Raw genomic sequence first — 23,732 nt, forward strand, 5'->3', positions numbered from 1 at the left:
CCTGTTACAAGAGGATGAGGCTTCAGGACACTGTGCTCAGTGAAAAAGCCAGACACCAGAGGACAGATATTGTCTGGTGCCACTCATGGAGGTCCCTGGAGGAGTCAAATCCCTGCATAGAAAGGAGAAGAAGGGGGTCCAGGGGCTGGAGGAAGCGGGGAGTGAATGAAAGTCACTCAGTCGTGTCTGACTCTTTGCGACCCCATGGACTATAGAGTCCATGGAATTCTTCAGGCCAGAATACTGCAGTGGGTAGCCTTTCTCTTCTCCAGGGGATCTTCCCAATCCAGGGTTCAAACCCAGGTCTCCCACATTGCAGGCAGATTCTTTACCAGCTGAGCCACAAGGGAAGCCCAAGAATCCTGGAGTGGGTAGCCTATCTCTTCTCCAGCAGATCTTCTCCATCCAGGAATCGAACCGAGGTCTCCTGAATTGCAGGTGGATTCTTTACCAACTGAGCTATGAGGGAAGCTATGGGGGAAAGGGAGAGCAAGTGTTTAATGGGGACAAAACGTTAGTTTGGGAAGATAAGGAAGCTCTGGAGACAGATGGTGGGGATGATTGCACACCAACATGAATGTGCTTAATGCTGCTGAACTGTGCACTCAAAAATGGTTAAAGTGGTCAGTTTTATGTATAGATGCCCTTCTCAGGTATCAGTGACCTTCACCCCACAGCAGTCCACAGGTGGGTGCTGTTCTCACATCTGCAGGTGAGGAGACCAAGACCTGAACAGGTCATGGGGTGGCGAGGGGCAGCTTGCCCCAGAGCCTGCACACCTGCTCCCCTCTCCCTATCTCCCTCCAGTCTTACACACCCTGATAGAAATGACACTTCAGCTCAGAAATCAAGTTAATATTTAGAAAATACAGTTGTATTTCATGTGCCTTTTATACACGCAGTGAGGGAGCAGTACTGACAGCCCCATCAGGAGAAGCTCCAGGGAGGTGATGACTTCTGAGCTCATTCTCAAAAGACAGATAGGATTTTGTTCCTAATTTTAAACACTGTAGCAATTACATGACTAATATATACTCTCTGGAGAAAAATTTAAATGCACATAAGCATAAAAAGAGAAAAAAGTCATAATATCCTAAAGTCCCATCACTTGGAGAAAACCACTGTTGATATTTCAATTTATATCCCTGAAGGTCCCCCAGTCCTGAGTTTCAGAGACACATCAGTGGAACTAACTGGTTTCATAAATCAGCTCTTTCTTGCTGGAATTTGCTGTTGGGAAGGCTTTGGGGAATTTGCAGATCAGGATTCAGAAAATTTTGCTCAGGGAAGCTGGACCCTGCATGGTACCAGACCTGGACCTAAGAGCGGACACAACCTTTTCTCAAAGAACCACAAAACCTCTGATTAAGATGACAGATTAAACACATGTCACAGCACTTGTACTGCAAACCCACTTGAACCACAATAAAGAGATGATGAAAGACATTTACCCACAAGGTGGAGAGGACAGAGCAGCCACAAGTATCTGAAGGTCGAATTGCAGATGGAGCCGGGGTAACTGGGTCACAGACAAGAGAGAGACAGCCCTAAATGGAGAGTTGGAAGGTGAGATTTTGCCAGATTTAGGAGACAGAGCACCCCTGCTTGATCTCAGGATTGGCCATAAAAACATCCCTGGATGAGGGATGCATGAGTGGCTATGGTCAGGAAGGCTATATGAAAGGGGACTATGAGGAGTCCTAGGTGGCCTCCCCCTCTAGCTGCCCTTCCCCCTCCAGTCACCCCTCCCCCATGTCAAGAAAGCCCGAAGTTATATTCCCTGGAGTGCAGACAGGCTTGTGTGCCTGCTGACCAAACAGACCCCTGTCTCCACCCCAGTGTGGCCCCCAGAAGGCTGGCAGCCAGACCCTGCCTCAATCTATGGGAACTGAATCGGTCCATGAGGATGGTGTCACCAAGGGTTCCCAGAGCCACCCTTCTGCAAATCTCAAAAGCAAGGGCTTCTCCCTCCCTCTCAGATATTCCAGCCAGCTCTGTATGCCCCCCTTTGGATCATGGGCAGACAGCCAAGGAGCAGCAGATATTGGAGGAAAGACAGAGACTGAAACAGATAGAACAAAGCCATTAGGAGGAAACACAGACCACATGGGCAGAAGGAAACTTGATCCTAATTATCTTTCCAAAAACAAAGAACAGAGGAAATAAATTGTGGAAAAACAGCAACAAGACATTTCAAAAAACCTTCCCAGAACTGAAGAGTAAGCTTCCAGTTTGAAAGAAACCACTGTGGATGAGATGAGACATTTCAGGTGCATTGCTGTGAAATATTGCAACATTTGGGAAAAGGAGAATCTATAGATTCCAATGACAGAAAAGCAAGTCACGTGCGCAGCATAAGGAAACAGAATCTCCTTGAACTTCTCAACAGCAACCCTTGAAGTAAGAAGACAATGGAGCCAAACTTTTAAAATTCTGGATGAAAATCATCTCCAGTCTAGAATTTTATACCCAGCCAGACTAGCATTCTGGTATGGTGGAGGAATAAAGACCTTTCTAGACATGTGTTGTCCTAAAAAATGTATCTTCCAGTTTATCAGAAGTTACTAAAGGATGTGCTCCACCAAAATGAGAAAGTAAGCCAGGAAAATACAGGCACTAGGGAGCAGGAGATGCAAAGGAATTAATTCCTCAGGGAATAACAGAGCTTCAAGGACTGTGGTTATGGGCAGGATGTCATGGGTCATATCAGAGCAGAGAGAATAAGGAATCAGATGTGAGGACCATCATGACCAGTACGCCTACAGCCACTGTTCCCTGGATTAACTTCAGGGAGCCTGGCTCAGACCTTTATCGTGACCTCACTTGTCTTGACCACAGATAGATAAAGGTCCTGCTCCTTCATGTATGAGATTCCTGTGATTGCTGTAATAAGTTATCACAAACACAGTGGCTTAAGACAGCACAGACATATCATTTTACTATTCTGCAGGTCAGAAGTCTGAAATGAGTCTTGCTGGGTAAAAATCAAGGCACTATTGCTTGGGCTGCTTTCTTTTCTGGAGGGTCTAGAATAGATTTTCTTGTCTTTTCCATCTTCTAGAAATGCTGCCTGCCTTCCTTGGCTCCTGGCCCCTCCCATGTACAAAGCCAACAAGTCTGTCTGAATATTTCTGCTCCATCTACCACATTTAAAGATACGGCACCCAGCCACATAACCCAGGAGATGCTTGCCCTACTTTGAGATCAGCTGATTAATCATCTTAATTCTGTCCACAACCTCAGTTTGCAGCCTCCAGCCCACTGCTCCCAATTGATTTCCTTTTCCTCTCCCTCTTTCCTTCTGCTCCGGCACTGGATGCTCTCACCTCTGGGCTCTGCATTGGCTGTTCCCTTTGTCTAAATGCTGCTCCGATTGATGCACACATGGCTACTTTCTCATTCACTCATATCCCCGCTCAAACACTACCATCTCGGAGAAGTCTGCCTGGGCCACCCTGTTGGGAATTGCACCCTCCTCACCCCTGATCCTTCATCTCTCTTCCTTATTCCAATAGCAGTGCAGCCTCCCACCTGCTGAATCTGGCTTGTCACTGCCTCCCCATGAGAAAGGGAGCTGGGTGGTGTGTGGAGGGGAATCTTTTGTGTTTCAGTCACACTGTATCCTTGGGGGTTATGACTGCCGTGGCAAATAGTAGGTATACAATGAATGTATGCTCTTGAATGAATTTATCGCCCACATTGCGAGGTCTGGGCACCTAACCTTGTGTGTGTGTGTGTGTGCGCGCGCTCAGTCACATTATACTCTTTGTGACCCCCATGAACTGTAACCCACCAGGCTTCTCTGTCCATGGAATTTTCCAGGCAAGAATATTGGAGTGGGTTACCACATCCTCCTCCAGGAAATCTCGACTGAAGGATTAAACCCGTGTCTCCTGCATTGGTAGGCAGATTCTTTATCACTGAGCCACCAGGTCAGCCCTATTTTCCTTCTGGCTGTTGGCTTCCAAATGAAGGTCTTCTGTCAACACCTGGGGCTGGAGCTGGACTTGAAACCTTTACCTGTTGAGATGCCATGGCTTTTCCTCCCGTGGCTAGGCAACCACTGAACTGTGCTCTGTCTCTCTGGACTTGCCTATTCTGGACACTTTGTATCAATGGCATTCTACAACATATGGCCTTTTGTGACCGGCTTCTCTCACTGAGCACCATGTTTTCAAGGGTCCTCTGTGCTGTAAAGGGTACAAGGACTCCATTCCCTTTGATGGCTGAGGTGCACACCACGGTTTGGATTCACCATGTTTCATGTACCCACTACTGGTGATTTTAACATTCCTCAGTCATTTCAACTTAAGAAAGCTGCTGTCAAATCAGTTAACTGTATAGGAAATCAGTCCTGAATATTCATTGGAAGGACTGATGCTAAAGCTAAAGTGCAAATACTCTGGACACTTGATGTGAAGAACTGACTCATTGGAAAAGACCCTGATGCTGGGAAGGATTGAAGGCAGAAGGCAGAAGGAGAAGGGGACGGCCGAGGATAAGATGGTTGAATGGGATCACCGACTCAATGGACATGAGTTTGAGCAAGCTCCAGGAGTTGGAGATGGACAGGGAGGCATGGTGTGCTGTAGTCCGTGAAGTCACAAAGGGTTGACATGACTGAGCAACTGAACTGAACTGAACTGAAGCTTCTGTGGCTGGTCTCCCATTTTCAGGGATCTGTCTTGGATGATAAAACTGGAAAACAAGGAGATGGTTAACACAAATACCTGTGGGGTGGTTACCTCTGGGCTGGTTGAAGGGGATGCAGTTAGGGGAAGGGGCTACACAGATAACTTTGAAGAAAAATGATCACAAGCTCATGTTTCACTCAGGAGCTGGGGACAGTGCTCATGTGATACACGCACATGCAGTCTTACACACTCACCCATCTGTGTGATCATTTCAAAATAGAAAAAACTTTAAAATGAACATAAAGCTTTTTAAACATATGTTCTCAGTAGTGATTTTTAAATAACAGATTTATTGAGACACAATTAACATAGTACGACGGTCTCCATTTTTAAGTGGGCTGTCTGGGATGTTCCTGGTGGTCCAGTGGCTAAGACCCTGCTCTCCCAACACAGAGGACCCAGATTTGACCCCTAGATCCTACATGCTGCAACAAAGACTTTGCATGCTGCGACTAAAGATCCTGGATACTGCAATGAAGATCCTATGTGCTGCAACTAAGACCCGGTGCAGCCAATAAAAACAAACAAACAAGGAAGACTTTAGTAAATAAATAAAGTGGGCATCTGTTTCCAGAACATTTTCATCTTCCCAGAAGGAAATCCTGTGCCGAGGAAGCAGTCACCCACCATGTCCTCTCCCCTACCCTGGCAACCACTTGTTTCTTTTCTGTCTCTGTGGATTTGCCCATCCTGGACATGTCACGTAGGTGGAATGGAATGGTATGTGACCTGCTCTGACTCGCTTCGTTTGCCGACTTCGTGCACACTGTGGTCCACATCAGGGCTTCGTTCTTTGCTGTGACTGACATTCCTCCACTATACGGAGCGACCACATCTCATCTCCCCATCACAGGTGACGGTCGTGGTCCTTGCTCATTTCAATGTGATGACTCTGCAGCCAAACTCACCCTAGGCTCCGAGAGACCCCCAGGCTCCCCAGCTTCTGCTGGGGTCTGAGCAAATCCTTCAGGAAGCCTTAACAGTCTTTCAACTTAGAACTTGCATTTCAAAAACAAAGGCTTGAAATGCCATCTGTGGCGTTGAATCTGTGCTCACCGTTTAGACCCAGTTGTGCTGATGCAGGGAGAGATCTTTCTGATGTCCTGGGCGGAGCAGAGAAAGAGAGCAGCCAGGATGCCAGTGCTGCTTTTCTTATTTCGCAAAAAGCACACACACAAAAGGAGAGTCACTAACCACTGATTTGATTGGGAAGGCAGCCTTCAGCGAATGACATCACTGGGAGAACATAAATCTTGGTTTGTATGATTTATTTATGTTAAGAAATCCACATATGATGCTGAGTTTTCAATGGCTTTGTTTAAGTGATAGTTTTTCCTTTTTAGTGAAAGTTGGAGCGATGATAAACAGCTCCAGCTGTAAAAATTAAAGGCGGAGGTGAAGCCAAGGTGATTATTACACAAAAAATCTGAGTTGGGGGGGCATTTGGCCCTTCTCTCCTCTAAAATGAAAATTACCCTCTGCCACCATGTGCCATGAACAATTACCTGCTGTTTATTAATTAACCTCTTTTAAAAGCACCACATTTCTACTTGAAACTGTTATTTCTCTAATGTGAAAACGGGCTTATTCGTGTTTATTAGAACAACCCTATCCCATGTGGTCCAGGCTCAGTGCACACTTAACTGACACATATATTTTTTCAAATGACACATTTCATGATTGGAAATTTCTTCCCAGAAGCCCAGATTCTAAGCCTGACTTGCTTGAAATGTTGGCTCCAAACCAGGCCCCCAAAGCCACTGGTCTGTGCCCCAGAATGGCCCTGGGATGTCCACACTGAGAGGGGTCCTGACTCTCCAGCAACAGCTAGACTCTGAGGAAATACAAACTCTGGCAGCCAAGCCTTTCTGGACACAGGCAAATAAACATCTCGGTCATCGTCAGGATCCTCCTTTGGAGCTCACAATTCTGGCAGGGCATGAAACCAGGAAAGGTCCCAGATGGAAACCCCTCCCTCTGCAGACATCCTTCATGGGCCACCTGGAGCAGGGCTCTGTGTCAGCCAGGTGACTCCCACTGCCCTGCCTCCCGGGAAAGTCCTCGCTCCTCTGAGCACCAGTGTCTCCTCACTGGGGTTCCACGGTGTGGGATTAGGGCCATATGCACTGGGATGGAGCCCAAGGGTGGGAGTGACTGGGGCAGCCGCCAGCACCCTGCCTGGCTCTGGAGCCCCAGTACCCCTTAGGCTCCATACTCCAGGCCAGTGAACTTAGGGCCAGACCATATGTCTCCTGAGGATGCTCTTTCTGCCAGTGTCCGCTGTCCCCAGCACCCGGCTGACCCCACCCACTCACTCACCCCTGAGCAAGTGGTCTTCCCTTTTCCAAGTCATGCGCTGCACATCAGGGCACTTGGGTGGTTTGCTCACTGCTGCATCCCTGTCACTTGGCACCGGCTGCTTGATGCAGGGCAGGGAAAGGATGCTCAGCACAGGGCTGTGGCCCCATGGCCACGGCCTGGAAGGTCACCTGGACCTCCCCTCCCCCATTTCTAGGGCTGAGATCAGCCTTTGGGGATCCCAGGGTCACTTTCAACTCACTCAGCCCTCTTCATTCATTCATTCTTTCACTCACTGAGCTCCAAGCACAGTCGCAGGCACTGGGACCCTGAGGGAGCAGGGGGAGGGCAGGGTAAGATGCTCTGGAAGCTGCAGGTGTGCGGGAACAAACAGCCTTCACTTCAGCTCAGCACCGTTTGGCTGTAAGTTCAGGAGCCCCAGCCTTACCAGGGCTTCTGGCCATAAGTCAATGACTGAATGAATAAATGCAGTCTGCACATGGTCTGAGAGCCTCGGCCTCTCAGCAGGCACATGGTGACCTGTGAGAGGCGCTGAAGTCAGGGTGGGCCTGACTCTGGAAACCCATGAAGAGCTGCAGGGGGAGGGGAACCCACAGCTCCCAGGAGCCCTGTCCTTTGTCCTGGTCCCACTGGCCCTCTGTATCCAGCAAGGGAACAGGGAACAGCCCTCCATGAATCCAGGTCAGAGCCCGAGGAACAGGCTTTGGTTCTGGGAGAGGAGGGGTAGAGGGCGCAGGGAACCCTGCTGCTAGCTGTCCCAGCTCCAAAAACCTGAGCTCCCAGGAGGCACCAGGCAGCAAACTTGCCTGCAGCTATGCCCACAACACCCACTTTTTCACCTCCATATTACACTGTGGGAAACTGGGACGCCTAGGAAGCTGGAGGGGGGCTGCCCCGGAGCCCCGGGTAGAATGGGGAAGCCTCTGGCTCTGACTAAGCTAAGTTCCTCTGATCTGCTCCCTCCCCCCAGCCCCTAAAGCTGCCAGCTTGTCCTGGAAGGGAAGCAGGGGGCGTCCTGTGTGAGTGGCGGGGGCAGTGTTCAGGCAGTCCCTCTGCTGCCCCCTACCCGGCAGGACACTCATAATAACTTCACTAATACCACAGCGGGGGTGGGGGAACTCCCGTGAGGGAGGGGCTGCTACCCTAGCCCCTCAGTCCTCAGTGAGGTCCCCTGACCTGCCACTCTGGCCACCACTGGTCCTTCCTTCACCAGGGAACCTCCTGCGGATGTGCGAGGGCGGAGGTGGAGGGAGCCCCACTGCCTCAGAGGTGGAGAAGTCCTGGCAGGGGCAGCGGAGCCAAGAACCGCGAGTGCCCGCTCCCTCCCTGCAGCCCCAGGGTTGTGGGCTCTGGGTGCCGTAAGCAGAAGCGGGCGGCCCTGCCCCAGGGGACGGTAATCCTCGACCGATTCCATCAGCTTCGGGTCTGGCAGCACGAGGGGTAATTTTTTCCCCTGCCTGGGGCAGTCCTGGGCTCTTCTGTTTTCTTGCTTGTTCACAAGAGCTTCCTGCAATGACTGGTTTAGCAGCAGGTAAAAGGGACCTGGGGAGAGGCTGTCCATTTGGTCCCCCCCGGCCACCCCTTACCCTCCAATGGTCTTGTCCAGAAGCAGTGAGCAGTCTGGACATTTTAAGCAGGCCATGCCCCTCCCCTGAATGAAGGCATTCAGATCCTCAATTCTCTCCCTTACCGCTCAGCTTCATAGTTTAAGGCTGATAGTTTTTTCTTTAATTTTCATCTTTTGGCCCTGCATCTTGACATGTGGGATCTTAGCTCGCTGACCAGGGATCTGCGCCCCTGCATTGCTAGGCAGACTCTTAACCACTGGACCACCAAGGAAGTCCCCAGGATGATCTTTAAACCCAGGTCACATGCCCCAGGGCCCCTCCCAGACAAGCTGGCCACCCCCTACGTTGGCATATGGAGGGGGTAGGGAGGGGTAAATTCCCTTCTAGAAGCTCAGCTGTAATCCTGTCCCGTCCCGGGTCAGTCCCATCACCCACCCTTTGCGAGATCCGGGGTGTCCGGTGGTACCACCCGGAGAGTAGGAGCCTGTTGCCTTAAAATCTTTCTGCACGCGGGGCCTCAAAGGAACCTGAGAGAACCGTCCAGGGCTAGCAACACCCCGGCTAGAGGCTGAGCGGAGATGCCTAGGCGCCAAGCAGGACCCTCACACCTCCACCACGCGCCCCCGGAGAGGGGAGTTCCGGGGTGAGGGCGGCGGGGGGGGGGGCGGGGGGGGGAGATGGAGGAGATGGCGGGAGGGCGGCGATCGCTAGGAGCAACCTGGGGCCCTTCTGGTCAGTGCACGACAGCTGAACCCCACCGGCGCAAACCTGGCCCCAAAAGGTGGGCAGAAATGGGCCCCGTCGGGTGTTTTCCAGGTTCTCTCTCCCCGCCAATCCCACATCAACCCCGGGAGGGGCGCAGGAACATATGGCTCCGTTGCACAGGTGGGGAAACTGAGGTTCAGAGAAGCATCTCCCCGCAGCTCCTCCTCCGAGGTCACGTCTGCAGCGGGACCAAAGGCGAAATTTGGTTTCCAAACTAACGGGGTCAGGGTCGGGGTCGGGGTCGGGGCTGGGGGAGGGCGGTGTGGCAGGGACCAAGGTCCGGAGGAGAGGGCTTTGCAAACCGAGGCGTGGATTGCCGGCAAGCCGACTGGGGGAGTCTGCTCCGGTACTGGCGGCCCGGCGGTGAGCTCGGCTCTGGGGCGTCTAGGGACACGGAGGACCGGCTCGCACCCAGAGGCTTCCGGGACTCCGACGTCCGGAAAGCAACGCTGCTCGCCGTTTTCGTTGTTTCTAGGGCTCTGCCCGCGCGCAGACGGAACCGGGAGCAGAAGGCGGCGGCCGCGTCCACGCAGGCAGCGTTCTGGAGCGACCACGGTGCCACCTTTGCCGGGCGGAGCTCTGCCCGCGCCGCGGGGCCAGGGCGCTCAGGGGAACGAAGTTGCTCCCCGCGTGCGCGGGCGGGCGGCCCGGAGATGCGGGCGGCGCGAGGGTCCCCTTTCCAGGCGACGCGGGGTGAACGCGAGGCTCAGAATCCTCCTAAACTGGACGGCGGAATTCGTGAGCGGCTTTTGAAAGGCCCTGGGATGAAGAGGGAAACCGTGGGAAACCGATTCCGTTTACCGCTCTCCGAGGCCGGAGCCCGAGCCCGCGCGCGGTGACTGGAGCCGCGCGACTCAGCCGCGGAGTTCGGCCCGCTTGGCGCGCCGCGGGGAAGGAGTCGCCGGGCGCCTCCTGCGCTTCCTGGGGCGCCAGTTTGGGCCGGGATTCCGGAGCCATCTCCCACCTGGCTCAAAGGAGGGAGGTCAAGCCCACAGCCTCAATCTCTTTTTAAAAAAAAGAAAAGAAAAAGAAAACGAAAGTCCCGGTTACACGCCTCCTCCCAAAGCCTGGGGCAGACCCCTGCTGCGATTCCCAGGCACCTGTGTTCCTGAGCAGTGGCGCCCAGGCCAGGACTCCAGGACCAGGCAGAAGAGTCAGCAGGCCCTCCCAGGAGGTTGCCTGTGTACAGAAGACAGCGTCCCCCAGCCTCGGTTCCGAACATCTGGGGTTTGTTCAGAATCTGCTGCATGGTTCACATTCCCGGGAAGTCTTGGTTGGAAGCGTCCGGACCCTCTCTGCAACCCACTACAGAAGCAGGGAGTTGGTGTGGGTGCCCGGCCAGGAGGCGTCTGCTCTGAGCTGCAGAGGGAACGGCTTTGGCACACGGCTTCTGAACTCGCTGGGCCAGAAATCAGGACCTGTGTCCTTCTGTCCTGTAACCTTGCCTGGGTCACAGCAAGTGCCTCTCGGTCTGGGGTAGGAAGAGGGTCAAACAGGGGCCTGAAATATCAGCCCCAGGGTCCAGGGAGGAGCCTGTGGTTCCAGCTGAGGCGCAGTGCTGGGGTAGCACCCATGGCAGGCCGGTGTGGAGGTCTGGCTGGGGAAGAAAGGGCTCTGTGGGTTGTCTGTGCCCCCCACCCCCTTGCTGGACCAAACCCCGATCACCCAAGGCTGGAAGGCATTCAGTCCCCGAAGGGTCCCCTGCTGAGCTCCGAGACTATCTCTGTTTTCTTCTCTGTGTAGTTGGGAACCATACTCCTTGTCCCTAAGCGTCCCTCATGGTCTTCCTCCTGCTGCTGCTCAAATAGGAGCCATTCCCATTCTGGGCAGAATGTGCCCAGAGAGGGAGACCTCCGTCTCAGCCGGACGCCTGGCCCCAAGTTGGGGCCAAGACTGGTGGTCTGGACCCCCTCCTGGGGCAGTTCCGGAACTCAGAGAGGAGCTGGCTTATAAACTAATGGAGCCTGCTTTTATTTCCCCAGCTACTGTTTTTCAGAGCAGGAGTCTGAGGATGAACAAAACTTGACCCAGAATCCGATGGAGCTGGGAGACTGAGTCCCTGAAGCCGGTGGTCAAGTTCAGCGAGCACAGAGGGGAACCTAGCAGGGTCACTGCATCTGGTTCGTAGGCTGCCCATTCCCACCTCCCAGCCGCAGTCAGCAGAGGGGCTCTCTGGGCCTGAAGACCTTGACTGGGCAGCTGGGCATCTCGGACCCTGCACCTCCAGGCACTCAAACCTCACCATACAGACCTCCTCTCCAGAGACCAGGCCTCCACAAGTGGGCATGGGGCCCCTTCCTGGCCAGCAAAGGGACATTCTAGCCCCGAAGTGTGGACGCTGGGAGTGCACGACGCCTTGGTCTGGGTTTCCTGGGAGCCCCAGGTCCACAGAGGCTTCTGACAGCCCTGCAGGGCTAACTTCACGTGCTCCCTTCCAAACCCAGCCTTTTCCCAAAGGAGTTCAGCTGGTCTTGGGTCTCCAACCATACTTCCTCTCTTGCTGGGAAGGCTGGGAGTGGGCTGAGCTCTGGGTTGAAGCAGGATTCTAGACTGTGGCAGAAGCTGCTGGGAAAAGTCCCCTCTCTGTGCCCTAGACCCCAGGGTTGAAGTCCGCTCCCAAACTTCATAGGGTGTAGAGCACACGGCTGCCCACACCTCATCCACCCTCTGATGGTCTGACAGAGTTGGAAGTGCCCCTGAGGAGGGCACCAGGAACGACGGGGATGGGTGGCACTTCTGCACCCCCAACCCCAGTGCGGGGTCCCGAAGTCCCTGCACCAGCCGTGAGAATCCCCAAAGCTTAGCTTACTTTGAAAAACAGCCTTTCAACCTTTTAGTACTATTGAAATGAAAACTGCCCCTCTTCTGCCTCCACTGGCCCGGCTTGTTTCCCCAAGACTCCCAATGTCAGCAGGGAGGGGGATAGTTGGGGGGGAAGGGGGACAGGACATGGAGCTGGGTGCCGGGAGGACCTGTCTCTGATTTTCTCTGTTCCACCCCTTCACTCCCCAGTACTCTCCCTGAAGCCTGACCTGCTTGCTCTTGGTCAGGTCTAAGTCTCACCACGCGGGGGCAGGGCCTGGCCAGGCCAGGGCCATGGCCTTGGGGACGGCCTGCTGGGGCTTCTTTAGTTGACGAGGCTGATTTGAGAGAGTGCCCTGGGGGTGTCAGTACCTCAGCTGCCTTCCTGGCCATCCCTAATCGCTAGCTTACCCCTCCCCAGGCAGGCTCTGAGCTGAGCCCCCCCCCACCCTCCAGGGCCCTGGGGGACCACTGGAAAGAGACAAGGGCACCAACTGGCTCTCTCTGCAGGACACCTGCCCTCCTTCCCCGGGCTGGTGAGGGTGTGATCCGAGTCTGAATGGTGCTCCACAATTTTAATCACCTCTTTAGCTGAGGGAGGGAGCGTGGAGAGGTCCTGAGTGAGCTGGAGCACCCCCAGAAGGAAGCTGGGCCTTCCTGACCTCGGGTCCTGCTGGTGCCTTCCGGGTGGGAGAAACAGTGCAAAGGTGGGGATCAGGGTGGGGAAGGGACCCTCACAGCAGGTGGGGGTGCTTCATAGGAGCCATTGTAGCACCCTTGGCCTAAACGAGATGGGAGAATATGGGGTACGGAGGTATGAGGGTGACCTTGTGTTTTCTCTGGCCAGTGCCCAGCCCTGTTCTGCTCCAGCTAGAGCCTGCAGTGGTTGGGTGGGGCAGACAGTTCCAAATGAAGGACTCCAGCCACCTTCCTTCCTCTCCCAGTGACCCTTCCCCTCACACACCCTGGGCAGAGGGGCAGAGGGGAGGGCTGAGCCCGCTAGGACCTGCAGCCATGCCCTACTCTCCTGCAAGCCCCGGAGGGGCCAGTAGCAAGGCCCAGGAACCCTCTGATCCCAGCGGTTCTTTGCCCAGTCTCCAGGAAAGATGGTCAGGGTTTGGGACAGGACAAGGGGGGGGAGGCTGGGGGTGGGGGACAGGCAGCCGAAAGGCGGTGGGCCATGAGACTGAGCTGCGGGTGAATTCCGCGCTGCCACCACGGGCAACACTCACCGAGGGCTGGAAACAGTGGAGGTGGCAGCCGGTGGGCACCAGAGCCGGGCAGAGAGTGCCTTCTCCATCCTAGGCGGTGAGGGGGATCCAGCCCCTCCAGCAGTAGGGGCTCTGTCGGGGTTGGGATCCCAGCAGGGAAGCAATTCGGACTACAGAGAGGCCAGGGCGGAAGGCCCAGCGAGCTGCCGCTGGCTTTTGACAAGCGGGGCTTCTTCAGGCTTCTCCTCTGGGGTAGCGTGGGCCATGCACCCCTCGGCATCAGGGTGTCTCTGCTAGGACTCTGGGGTCTCGGGGTAGCTCCTTGGACACTGCCAGTTCACCTCCGTTTTGGAAAGGGCACGGGGCTCCGAATGTAGATCCCAGAGGAGGCCCCACTGGTCTCACTGCACAACAAAGGGGAGGGGCGCCGCCCGGACCCCCTCGGAGCAACAGAGACCCCGCGGCTGCCCAGGATCCCTCTCCGGCTCAGGCTGACTCTGCAGGCAGCCCAAGTCCCGGAGCCTGGCGGAACCCCGGTACTTGAAAGGGCGCTGGGATGTCACCTCTTCCGTTTGCTTCCAATTCATTCTTGAATCCCAAACATGCTCGACAGGGCAATTCTCACCATCCCCACCAGGGCCCTGGGCCCCGACACCCGGCCTGCGCCAGCCTTGCCCCTCCGTTGCCGCACCTCCGAATTTGAGGGCTGCGGGGCAGAAGAAACACTCACCCAGTCGGCTCCCACCCGCACTCCGGCACCTGCTCCTCCACCCGCTCTCCAGCCCGAGACGCACCTGGGCCGCGAGAGGCGAGGGGGACGTGTCCCCAGAGGCTCCGGTCGCTCGAGGTGGCCCAGCTTGGGCGCTCGCGCCGCTGGGTACTCACCTAGGACCGCGGAGGCAGGAGAGCGCGGGCCTGCCCGAGGGAGGCGAGGTGCGGGGCGCCGGGCGTTGGGACGGCTGCCCGGGCGCCACCTCCCCAGTGCCCCGCGCGCTGCTCCCCGCAGCTCCGCGCGAGACCGAGGGCGGCGGGTCCGAGTCCCGCCCGCCGGCCGGGGCAGTGGCTGAGCGCGGAGCTGGCGGCGCTGCCGCTGTTGTTTTTGAGCCGCGAAGCCCGAAGCTAGAGCGGTTGGGTGGGGGCGAAGGGGAGGGGGCGGGGGCCGGGGAGGCCCGAGGGGGGCGGCGGGGCCCGAAAGAGGCTTCGGAGGAGCCGGGTTCGGGAGATCGCTGGCCAGGGGCAGGGGCGGAGGGGAGAGCCAGGAGGAAAGCGGGCTGGGACGACGGTGAACGCGAAGCTTTTTAATTAGTAATAAAATGCAATAAAACGAAGCAAAACCAGCCAGACCCGCGTCCGAACTGTCGGCGCGTTTGCCCCCAGATCCAAGGAAGTCTCGAGGACAAACGCCGCCGCCACTCCATCTTCGGCCCAGCTGGGGCGGGAGCAGCCGCGCGACGCGACGCAGGGGAGGGGGGGAGTCACCTCGCCTCCGGGGCCACCTGGGTCTTTTTAAAGTGTCCGGGGTGCGGGCCCCGGGCGGGAGCGCCGAGCACGGAATGTTTTCTTAAAGGGCCAGTTCCGAGCTGCGCGGAAAAGGGGGGGGGGAGGGAGGGAGGGGGCGGGGGGGGTGAGAGATAAGTGAGGTGAAGACCGGGAAGGCCGAGGAGAGCCCCCCAATCCCGCGCCGAGGCGGCGGCGGCGGCGGCGGCGCGACGATGAAGACGATGAATACATTGCAAAGTTTTTTTGGCCCCGGCGAGGGGTGTCAGATTGAGTGCTCTGTGCGCATGTGCGAAGGTGTCCAAACTGACAATGCTGGGGAGATGAAGATAGTGTGTAGCTGCTTCTGGACTCAAGGAGGAGGAGAGAGGTTCCGCGAGCCGACACCATGCGATCCAAGGCGAGGGCGAGGAAGCTAGCCAAAAGTAAGTCTCCCGCGCTCGGCCGCGCCGCGCCGCCGGGCCCGGGCCGCGGGCCGGGGCGTCCGGGCCAGGGGTGCGCGTCGGGGCGCGGCCGGCGCGCCTCAGGCTCTCGGCCCCCGGATCGGCCGCGCGGCCCGGGGGCTGCTCCGCCTCCCGCGCTCCAGGGCGGCCGGGCTCGGCGCGGAGGCTCGGGGCGCTCGGGCCGCGCGCTCCCCGAAGGCGCCGGCCCCCTCCTCGCCGAACCCCCTCCCCCCCCCCCCCAGTGTCAGGCGCTCGGGCCCGGGAACCCGAGGCGCGCGGTGGGGGCCGGGGAGGGGGGCGGAGGGGGAGGGCTGGGGGTGGAGGGGAGCGAAAAGCGAAAGTTAGTGAAAAGTTGACGAAAGGGGAGAGCAACTTTTTCCTCCTTGCTCGCTCTCTCCCTCTCTCTCCGAGTGGCTCTCAGTCCTGGTCAAATCATATTCCGGGCTTTTGAAATAGTGGGCGCTAGAGCACCGCCTTTGGCGTCCGCCAGCCGGGCGCAGAGGAGGGAGACCCCGAGCCGGGGAGGGGGCGGAGGAGGGGGCGCGGGCCGGCGCCCACCCGGCTCCGCGGGAGGAAAGGCAGGGGTGGTGTCGGCAGGATAGCCACAGCCACTGGGAGAGCAAAATGGAGATGTTTCCCTGGGCTTGGAACTGTGGTCGTGAAGTTTATTCCCAACTGGTGCCCCGTGCGGCGGCGGGCGCTTCTCTGCGACTCCGGCAGCCCGCGCGGCCGCCCCGGCGTCGGTGCCCCCGGCAGGAGGGTCCCCACCGGGCCGCCTTCCTCCCCGCCGCCACCTCGACCTCGGCCCCGCTCGGACCCTCCCGCTACCGCTCGCCTGGCACAGCCCCGAGGCCCGGCGGGGACTGAGCTGCCCCCGGCGAGACTGCCCGGTCCCCGGTCTTACTTTCTCTTTCGCTCCGTCTCGGGCCGAGCCCCGGGCTCCGCGCGCACAGCGCGCCGCCGGCCCGGTCCTCGCCGCCGGCCGGGTGCGCTCGCCGCCCGCCCCGCAGCCCGCCACGGCGCCTGGGGCCGCCCGCGCACCTTCCGCGCCCCGGTCGCTGGCGCCATTCACTGCCAGGCCCACCGGTCCGGGGCTGCGACCCGAGAGGCGGGCAGGTGGGGGCAGCGGCGCCGCGGCCCGGCGAGCGCGGCTCCCGAAGCCCGGCCGCGGCCCGGCTGCAGCGAAGCGGCGAGCGTCGCCGGGAGCTTTCTCGGCGCCTCCAGCTCTCGCCGCCCCCTCCTCTTCGGCCGTCCGCCCACTCGCTCCCCCTTGGGAAATGCCTGAGGGACCCGCTCCCTTTGGGAATCCCTGCGGGACCACCAGGACTATCAGTCGGCTCCTCCTGGGCCAGACCCTGCCCGGCCGGCCCTCGCAGCGCCCAGGGCCGAGCCCCCAAGCGTGAGCCCAGGGGGCGCGAAACTCACTGCGATTTTCCGAAGAAGTTCTACCCTCTCGGTTCGGTGGTCGGCCAGCTCGGCCCGACAGCCCCCGCTCCACGCTCAGTCGTAGGCCGCGCGTCGGGCCCGCGGGGGAAAAGCAACTTCCAGCCTCCACAGGACGCCCCTGGACCCGCCCGCGGCCGCTCGGGCCCCTCGCTGAAGCGCCCGTTTCCAGTCTTCTGTGCCCAGTGCTCCAGGTCTCGGCCTCCCTGGCCTTCTGTGACCTCTGGCCCCTCTTGGTGCGAACAAGGCCCTGTGTTTAGTGACTGGTGCGGCTGGACTGTGTGTGTGTTACCTGCCCGCCGGCGGACGCGTGGAGTGTGCGTGTTCGTGTGTATATCGGGTCTGTTTGTGCACCACGAATCTTCTCAGTGACTCGGCTTCCCGGCGGCAGGCCGCCCGGGTCAGACTCCCCGAGGAAGGGCCCTAAGGTGGAGTGAGAAAGTGGAAGGCGACCGAATTCTCGCCCGGCCTTCGCTGCAAGCGAGAGGCCGGCTCCCTGCGCTCTGCGCGGCCGCGGAAACTTCCGAGCGTCCCCCACCCGCCGGTCTGGCCCGCAGCTCTCTGTGCTCCACCCCAGACAGGTGGGGAAGATTCCCGGTCTGGCTCTGCTGGGGCCTAGAATGGATGCCTGGCATAGACCTGCAGCCTGGCTCAGCGGCGGGAGAACTGAACTCAAGGGGAGGGCAGAGCACAGAGTTCCTTTTCCTGGGAGTCCTTATGGAGAAAAACCGCAGCGCCAAGCAGGTCTGTCAGGCCCAGACCCAGATGGAGCCACACTGGTGCGAGCTCGGGGAATTCCTCCTGCCTGGGTCACACAGCTAGGACAGCTGCCCCCAGCCTTCCCCAAGAAGGTGGTTCAGGCAGGCATGGGACCTCACTCCCTGCTGGACACAGAACACTGGGTCCACTGGGAAATTTCATTTCTTTGGACGATATTTTTGCCAGATGTGGACATCCCTGGGGACCTGACTCCATTACCTGAATCCCCACCGCAGCCGGGCAGTCCTAGTCCCCCAACAGAACCTCCGTCTGCAAGCTACATCCTGCCAGGGTCAGGGGGCTGGGGGAGGGGAAAGAGGTCATGGTTACAGGGCCAGTGTGCTGCACTGGGCTGTGCCTGCAGTCATGTGCCAGGCATGGAAGGACAGCCAGGTTGTGGTGGTGGTGGGATGTTAAGATCCCCTGATTCAGAGCTTGGGGACTGCTCCAGAGGGTGTATTTGGGGCTCTAACTTCATTTGTGTGTCCCCAGGACCCCTCTCCAGGGGCTCTCTCCTGCTTAGTCTACGTGTTGGATGAGCTGGTAGCATCTTTGGAGTCCGCATGGGGGCTCAGAGTTGCAGGGGCAGAGGCCACTGGGGCTCTCAGGCTGGGGCTACGGATCAGCTGCTGGAAGCCCTCTGTCTCAAGCTGCCTGGGAAGGCTGATCTGGATGAGGACAGGTCTGGCAGGGTCCCCTCACACTCGGTGGGGCTTTGCTGGCCAGTGGGGAAATCAGGCGTCCCTGCCCTGCATTTAAAAATGAAATGGCACACAAAAGCTTTGTGTTCCTGGCGCTGTTGAGAGCCAGGTGGGCAGGTCAGCACAGCCATCGTGCCCTCCTGACCTCTTCACAGCACAGCTGGGGCACCCTGTGTGAGGGAGGATGTGCCCCCAAAACTGTGTCCAGCCCCCATGCGAGCACCCGTGAGACCTGATCCCCATGGAGGCAACAGACCCCGGAGTCGTAGATACGGTGTATTTCAGGCCTGGGAAGTTACCCTTCGAAGCTGCCAGCTACCACCTAGCCTCTGGGATGGGGGTGGGTGTGGGTGGGGCTGTTACCCCTGCTACCTCCTTGGAAAGGGGTCTGTGCGACAGGGTTGGGGAGACTGGCTGCAGGCTGAGCTCCCAGCTGGTTCCTTCTCCCCAGCAGAAACAGACCAGGCTCCCGACTTGCTGGGCCCAGCCCTTCTCCCACCCTGGAGGAATCCTGCCCCTTCCACTAGTCCTCTTCCAGGAGCCGGGACAGCAGCCTCCCATCTGGACGCCTGGTAGGGCAGCAGCGCCAGGAAATGTCCAGCGGGAGTCTGGCGGCTCTCCCCGCTTCGGACGAAAATGAGGAGGCCGCGGTGGAGGGGCGGGGAGCAGGGCTGGCGGCCAAGGCCAGGTGCCCCGCGGTGGTGCGCGATGGCCCTCAGGCTCTGGCTGGCCGGGGGCCCCTCGGATGTGCCAGGGCAACGAGGCCTGCGGGAGGGGAGATGCGGATTCATGGCCGGCGTGACCTCCCCCTGGGGCTACCTGGGGGAAGGGGAGCCGCTGGGCCCAGGGGCTGCTCAGAGCCACCGAGCCCCATCACCTCAGGCTGCTCAGGGCTGCTGGCTTCTCTGCTGGCCTGGAGCAGGTGCGGGCTGAGCCTCCCCCACCCTCCAACGGCCCAAGTTCACCAGGCAGCTCCCCTCTAGGCAGAGTGCGGGGCAGGGGACCCAGTCCCGCGATTCTGTTGAGAGGCCTGGTGTGGGTGGTGGGGCCAGTCTGGGGGTCCCATCAAGGAGCCTCTTGGGGGAGGTGCTCCAGCTTTGCTGGGCCTCCGTGGGCGCGATTAGTCCCCTGTTTTATTCAATTAGGAGGCAATTAGGGATCCTTGGGGGCTGGGCTAGTAATTAAGGTGCCATATAATTAGAGTTTTAACAAAAATTATCCAGGATTAAAAATCTTGTGAATAATTTCGTTAAAAAATTTCAAATAGCGTTAAATACAATTTATCGGATTTTGAATCAAACCCGTGTAACAAGTCTTGGACGCTGCAGCTCACGTAGCCGGTGCGGGAGGACAAGGAACAGCCGGGGCATCGTCCCCGCGCGGCACAGAAACTTCTGGAGGCCAAGGCAGCCTGCCCGGCCTCGCCGCGGGCGCGGACTGCGACTGTCCCGGGCTCCAGACGGCGCGGGCCGGGGTGCGGGGCCTGAGGACCCCGGGCTGAGCCGATAGTCACCGCGGCTTGGGGTTCTCCACGCACAAAGTCGCTGCAACTACGGCGGGCGTTGCGGGGCCCGCGTCTACACGCGCCCGAAGTCGGTGGCGGTAGCTCCGTCCGCCCGAGTTCCCCTGGTCTCAGCCCAGCCCACCTCTTCCGCGGCCGCAGTCCGGCCCCAGGGCTCTCCGCCTCCCTCGATTTCCTGGACAGAAAAGGGCGGCCTCCGCAACCCCCGCCCCTCAACCCCGACTGCTGACCCTCGCCCAGACTCCGCGGGCTGCAGACCGTGTGCGGTTACAAGTCGCTTCGCGGATCTGGGACCCGAGATACGTGGGAGTGCGCCCGGAAGACTAGGTCTCAGTTGGGCGGGTGCGGGAAAACCGAGGTGAGGGTGGAGGTTCGGCTTTCCAGGAGCGATCTCTGCTTTCCGCCGAACTTGGCGCTGGGCCGTGCGCTCCCGCGCGCACCTGCAGGGAGACCCCAGAGCAGAGTAGGCTGCAGCCTGAGCCGCTGCCCAAATTTCTGTCGCCGCCGCAGCCTCGGGGAGACGGGCCTGTAGAGGTGCTCATGGTCCACTTGGGAGACTTCACTCACCCTCTTGCACTGACCCTGAGAAGGATAAAGTATGGTGAGCTGGCACCACTTTTCTGGGTAAGAAATCCAGGGCACAGAGAGGTCAAATAACCTGACAAGGTCACACAGCAAGTTAATGGTGAAACTGAATGTCATTTCAGTAAAGCCCTCCAGGGTTTTCTGTCTAGTACCCTGCCCCCCACCAGGCCACTGCCGGCTGCAGTTAATTCCAAGGATTTTTTTTTTTTTTTTTTAGTATATCAGGTTTTAAGAATTTTCCCAGGGCCAGTGGTCAGCTTGTAACAGGTCTATTTGTAAAAAGACATCCGTGTGCATACAGCTTGTGAATGCAACTGGCTACCTTCAGCCTCCTTCAGACGGAATTCTTTCCCTACCCAGGACTGGACTCTTTCACTTTGCTCTCTCTACTCAGGCTGGGCAGAGGCCTTGTCTGGATGTCTCTAGCCCTTGGCTCTGGGAGTCCTCTCCCCAGGACAGGTGCAGGAAAGCTGGAATGTTGACCAGGGCTTGGTCTTGTCTGCACCCCAGTTATTGCCTTTTGCCTGGGCCACCCAGGGGGTGTTGGACCTGCTGGCTCACCTTCCTACCCCCACCCCCACCTCAAATCTGGATGCACGTAATCCTGCCCCTCCCCCAAGCAGTCAGGAAGAGGAGGAGCTGTGGCCATGGACCTGACTGACCCACAGGGCTGGCGGCTGCAGTTGCAGGTCCAGCCCGGAATCAGCCGCTGTTCCTCAAGTCTGGGCACTTCACAGGCTCCAGCCAGGGCCACGGTGGCCATTCTGGGCTGGCCAGTGCTCCTGAGCTCTCCGGGCTCCCAGGGCATTCCTGGGTGGCCTCTTCAGCTCTGACCACTCTCCTGTCTCTGGGTTTCCCGAGCCAGTCGTTCTCACTCTGGAGGTGCTCTGGCCAGGCTGTGGCCTCTCTCTGGACTCCGAGGAACAATGCCCTGGGGCTGCCGATAGGAGTGCGCCGGCCTGAGATACATATTTGTTTAATAGTTAACATTCTGTGAAAAAAAAAAAAAGGGAAGAAAGTCAGATTCTGGTGAAGGCTTTGCTTATTTTATATCCACTATAACTATTTCTGTCCATGAAAATTGGCTTAATTATATCAATGGAATGTTTCTTTTTCAATTCTGTATGCAATTAGTCCATCTTGCCGGCTGCAATTTATTTTAATAAAAAAATAAACCAGTGGTGTGTTCAGTTCCTCGTCCCCTGGGGACAAATGCGATTGGTGTGTTTAATTTCATTAACTACAATGCGGCCTACTGGAAAAATGTATAAAATCAGCTTTATACAGCTTAAACACTGGCATTTGAAACAAATCATTATTGCATTAGCTGTCACACTGGTAATTCTAGAATCTAAGGAAAAAAATATATTATGGCTGTTTTTATAACCCTTTGCAAATGCACTGTTAAAATAATTTATAATCATTTTAAAACATAGCTAGGTCCTGGTGAATATTTTATCTCCTCCAAATAAGGCTCCACGTTACCCTGTGCACGTTCTCTGTCTGACGAGTGTGCCATTCCCAACCCTGAACACGCATCTTTCGGGGTGAGGGTGGAGACAGCGGAGGCTGTCTTTAAACAAACCTGATGAGTGCCAGGTCCCTTTTTCATTCTAGCCTGACCCTGCCCTTGAGTTGGAATGGTTGACACAGACTCATCTGAAATTTGTCTCGGAGCATAGGGCACCCCAAGACGCTGCACAACCCTTAGCATACCCAGCCTCCCTCTCCAGGCCCCTCAGGTGGGAGGAGGGGGCCCACAAATAGGCTTTGCAAGTGTGGAAGCAAGGCCCCCCATCCCATGCCCAGGGTTCCTGAGCTCCAACCTGGAGAAGTGAGGGCAGCCCTTGCTATGCTCATCTCTGAAAAGAGAAACAGTTTCCCCGAGTACCCACTTTCTGCTTTTGCAGAATGAACTCGGTCAGGAAATTCACCAGATTTGTGCTGTTTCTCAGTGGGTCACACACTTCCAGGATGGCGTGTGCATCCTGTCCAGCGAGGGGCACGTAAGGGGGTGAGCCCCAGAGTACATGTGCGTGAGTGCGTGAGTGTGTGTGTGTGTGTGTGTTGGGATCCATGTTGCCCTCGGAAGTCCTGGCCTGGCCTGAGCTGCTCTGCGGCTCTGGGGCACGTGGCAGAGCAGGCTTGCTCCTCACTCCCACAGGCGTGAGGCTGGAGATGCTCAGAGGCATCTGTGGGAAGGATGTGGGCAAAGTGCAGGGCCCCTCTCACCTGCTGCCTCCTGATTCTGAGATGCTTTTAGGAGACTTGAGTCAGGCCCCAAAGCCCCTGGTTCCCCAGCGTGGGGATGGGGAGGGGCAGGATACAGCGGCTCAACCTCCGCTCTCCTGTCATCATCCACCTGCTGGACCATGTGCTTCCCCTGGGGGAGGGTGGTGTCTCCCTCCCAGTCCCAGGAAGTGCCAAGGGGCATTAACAGGAAGAAAATAGCCCAGGAGGCTCTGAGACCAGGGCTGCTGTCCTGATGTGGGATGAGAGGGGTTCCCAGAAGGTGCAGGGGTTTCCTAGGAAGGTTCCAGAAACATATTCAGGCCCTTCTGGCCACACTAAGAACTGTCTCCCTTCACTCTTGCCTCTTAACTCCCCTGGATAGATTCAGGCATATTTGTTTTTTGATATAAGCTTTATATTCTATTATGAATTTTTATGTGTCGGGGGACCTAGCACCTCCTCTCTGGGTCTGAAGCCCCCTCCTGTTTCTCAAGGAGGTGCCTGGAGAGGGTGGGCCAGGAGGACCCAGGCCGGGTCTCCTGAGACCCCAGGCTCTGGAGACCAGGCCATGTCACCATGACTGCATGAGCCCAGGGTGGTCATCAGGCGTGAGGTCTGCTCTCTTTTCAGGTTCTGCTGTGTTTGTTGAGAAATGAGTGTCTTTGTCCACTTTCTGACTTTAGAAAGAATAGCAGAGCTGCATCCTTGGTGAAAATAGGAAGGCTGTGCCCGAGGGGCCGCTGGACGCTGCTCCTGAGGCCACATGGGGGCCTCAACCCAGAGTCAGTCCTTGGACGGGCTTGGTGGCACATGGTTCTCAGGCGTCAGAACCTGCACTCCGTCCACGCTGACTCTGAGCTGGCTGTGTCCCCCTTCTGACCCCCGTACCTGCTGCAGCTCAGGACTACCAGACTCCCACCTTTGAAGCCAGGAAAGGTAGGCTGTCTGGGAAAGTGAAAGTGAGTTATGACTCAGTGGAGGGACTGCGGGGTGTGGACATGTGGGTATTTGCTTCCTCCCTGGTTGCCTATGAAGAGGATAGCACAGAAGGTTCTGGAAGGGAGCATGATGTTTGGGGGGATGAGCCTCAGGGGGGCTGGTGGTGCTGAGTCCAGATGTCCTCCTCCAGGTAGACAAAACCGAGTGTCAGTTTTACCTCCTGGGCCTGCTTGGAGTGATACTTTGCTGGTC

At 57.5% G+C, this 23,732-nt stretch overlaps 2 protein-coding genes across 4 annotated transcripts in view; one reads left to right on the forward strand and one right to left on the reverse strand.

The window, feature by feature from the left end:
- Positions 1-4,964: 4,964 nt before the first annotated feature.
- On the reverse strand, positions 4,965-15,090 carry LOC122451735 (translation initiation factor IF-2-like). The gene is made up of 3 exons (XM_043484648.1): positions 15,042-15,090; positions 14,245-14,919; positions 4,965-14,065 (listed from the first exon to the last, which is right to left on the reverse strand). Exons 1-3 carry the CDS (start codon positions 15,088-15,090, stop codon positions 13,761-13,763), a joined length of 1,029 nt encoding a protein of 342 aa, XP_043340583.1. The 3' UTR covers positions 4,965-13,760.
- Positions 14,918-23,732, forward strand: part of PRDM16 (PR/SET domain 16) — a 338,468-nt gene continuing 329,653 nt past the window's right edge. For all 3 annotated transcript variants that reach the window (XM_043485212.1, XM_043485215.1, XM_043485213.1), the window contains exon 1: positions 14,918-15,281. In XM_043485212.1, coding sequence (XP_043341147.1) covers positions 15,245-15,281 — 37 coding nt within the window. In that variant the 5' untranslated portion in view covers positions 14,918-15,244. The remainder of the gene's footprint in view (positions 15,282-23,732) is intronic.

The sequence above is a fragment of the Cervus canadensis genome, chromosome 13, assembly GCF_019320065.1.
Source record: "Cervus canadensis isolate Bull #8, Minnesota chromosome 13, ASM1932006v1, whole genome shotgun sequence".
Classification (NCBI taxonomy): Eukaryota; Metazoa; Chordata; class Mammalia; order Artiodactyla; family Cervidae; genus Cervus; species Cervus canadensis.

Coding starts and splice junctions, on each gene's coding strand:
- LOC122451735 (XM_043484648.1), bottom strand. CDS start 15,090: ATGTATTCATCGTCTTCATCGTCGCGCCGCCGCCGCCGCCGCCGCCTC. Junction 14,920..15,041: donor CCGCCGCCGCCGCCGCCTCG/GCGCGGGATTGG, acceptor TGGCCCTTTAAG/AAAACATTCCGTGCTCGGCG. Junction 14,066..14,244: donor TCCTGCCTCCGCGGTCCTAG/GTGAGTACCCAG, acceptor TCTGCCCCGCAG/CCCTCAAATTCGGAGGTGCG.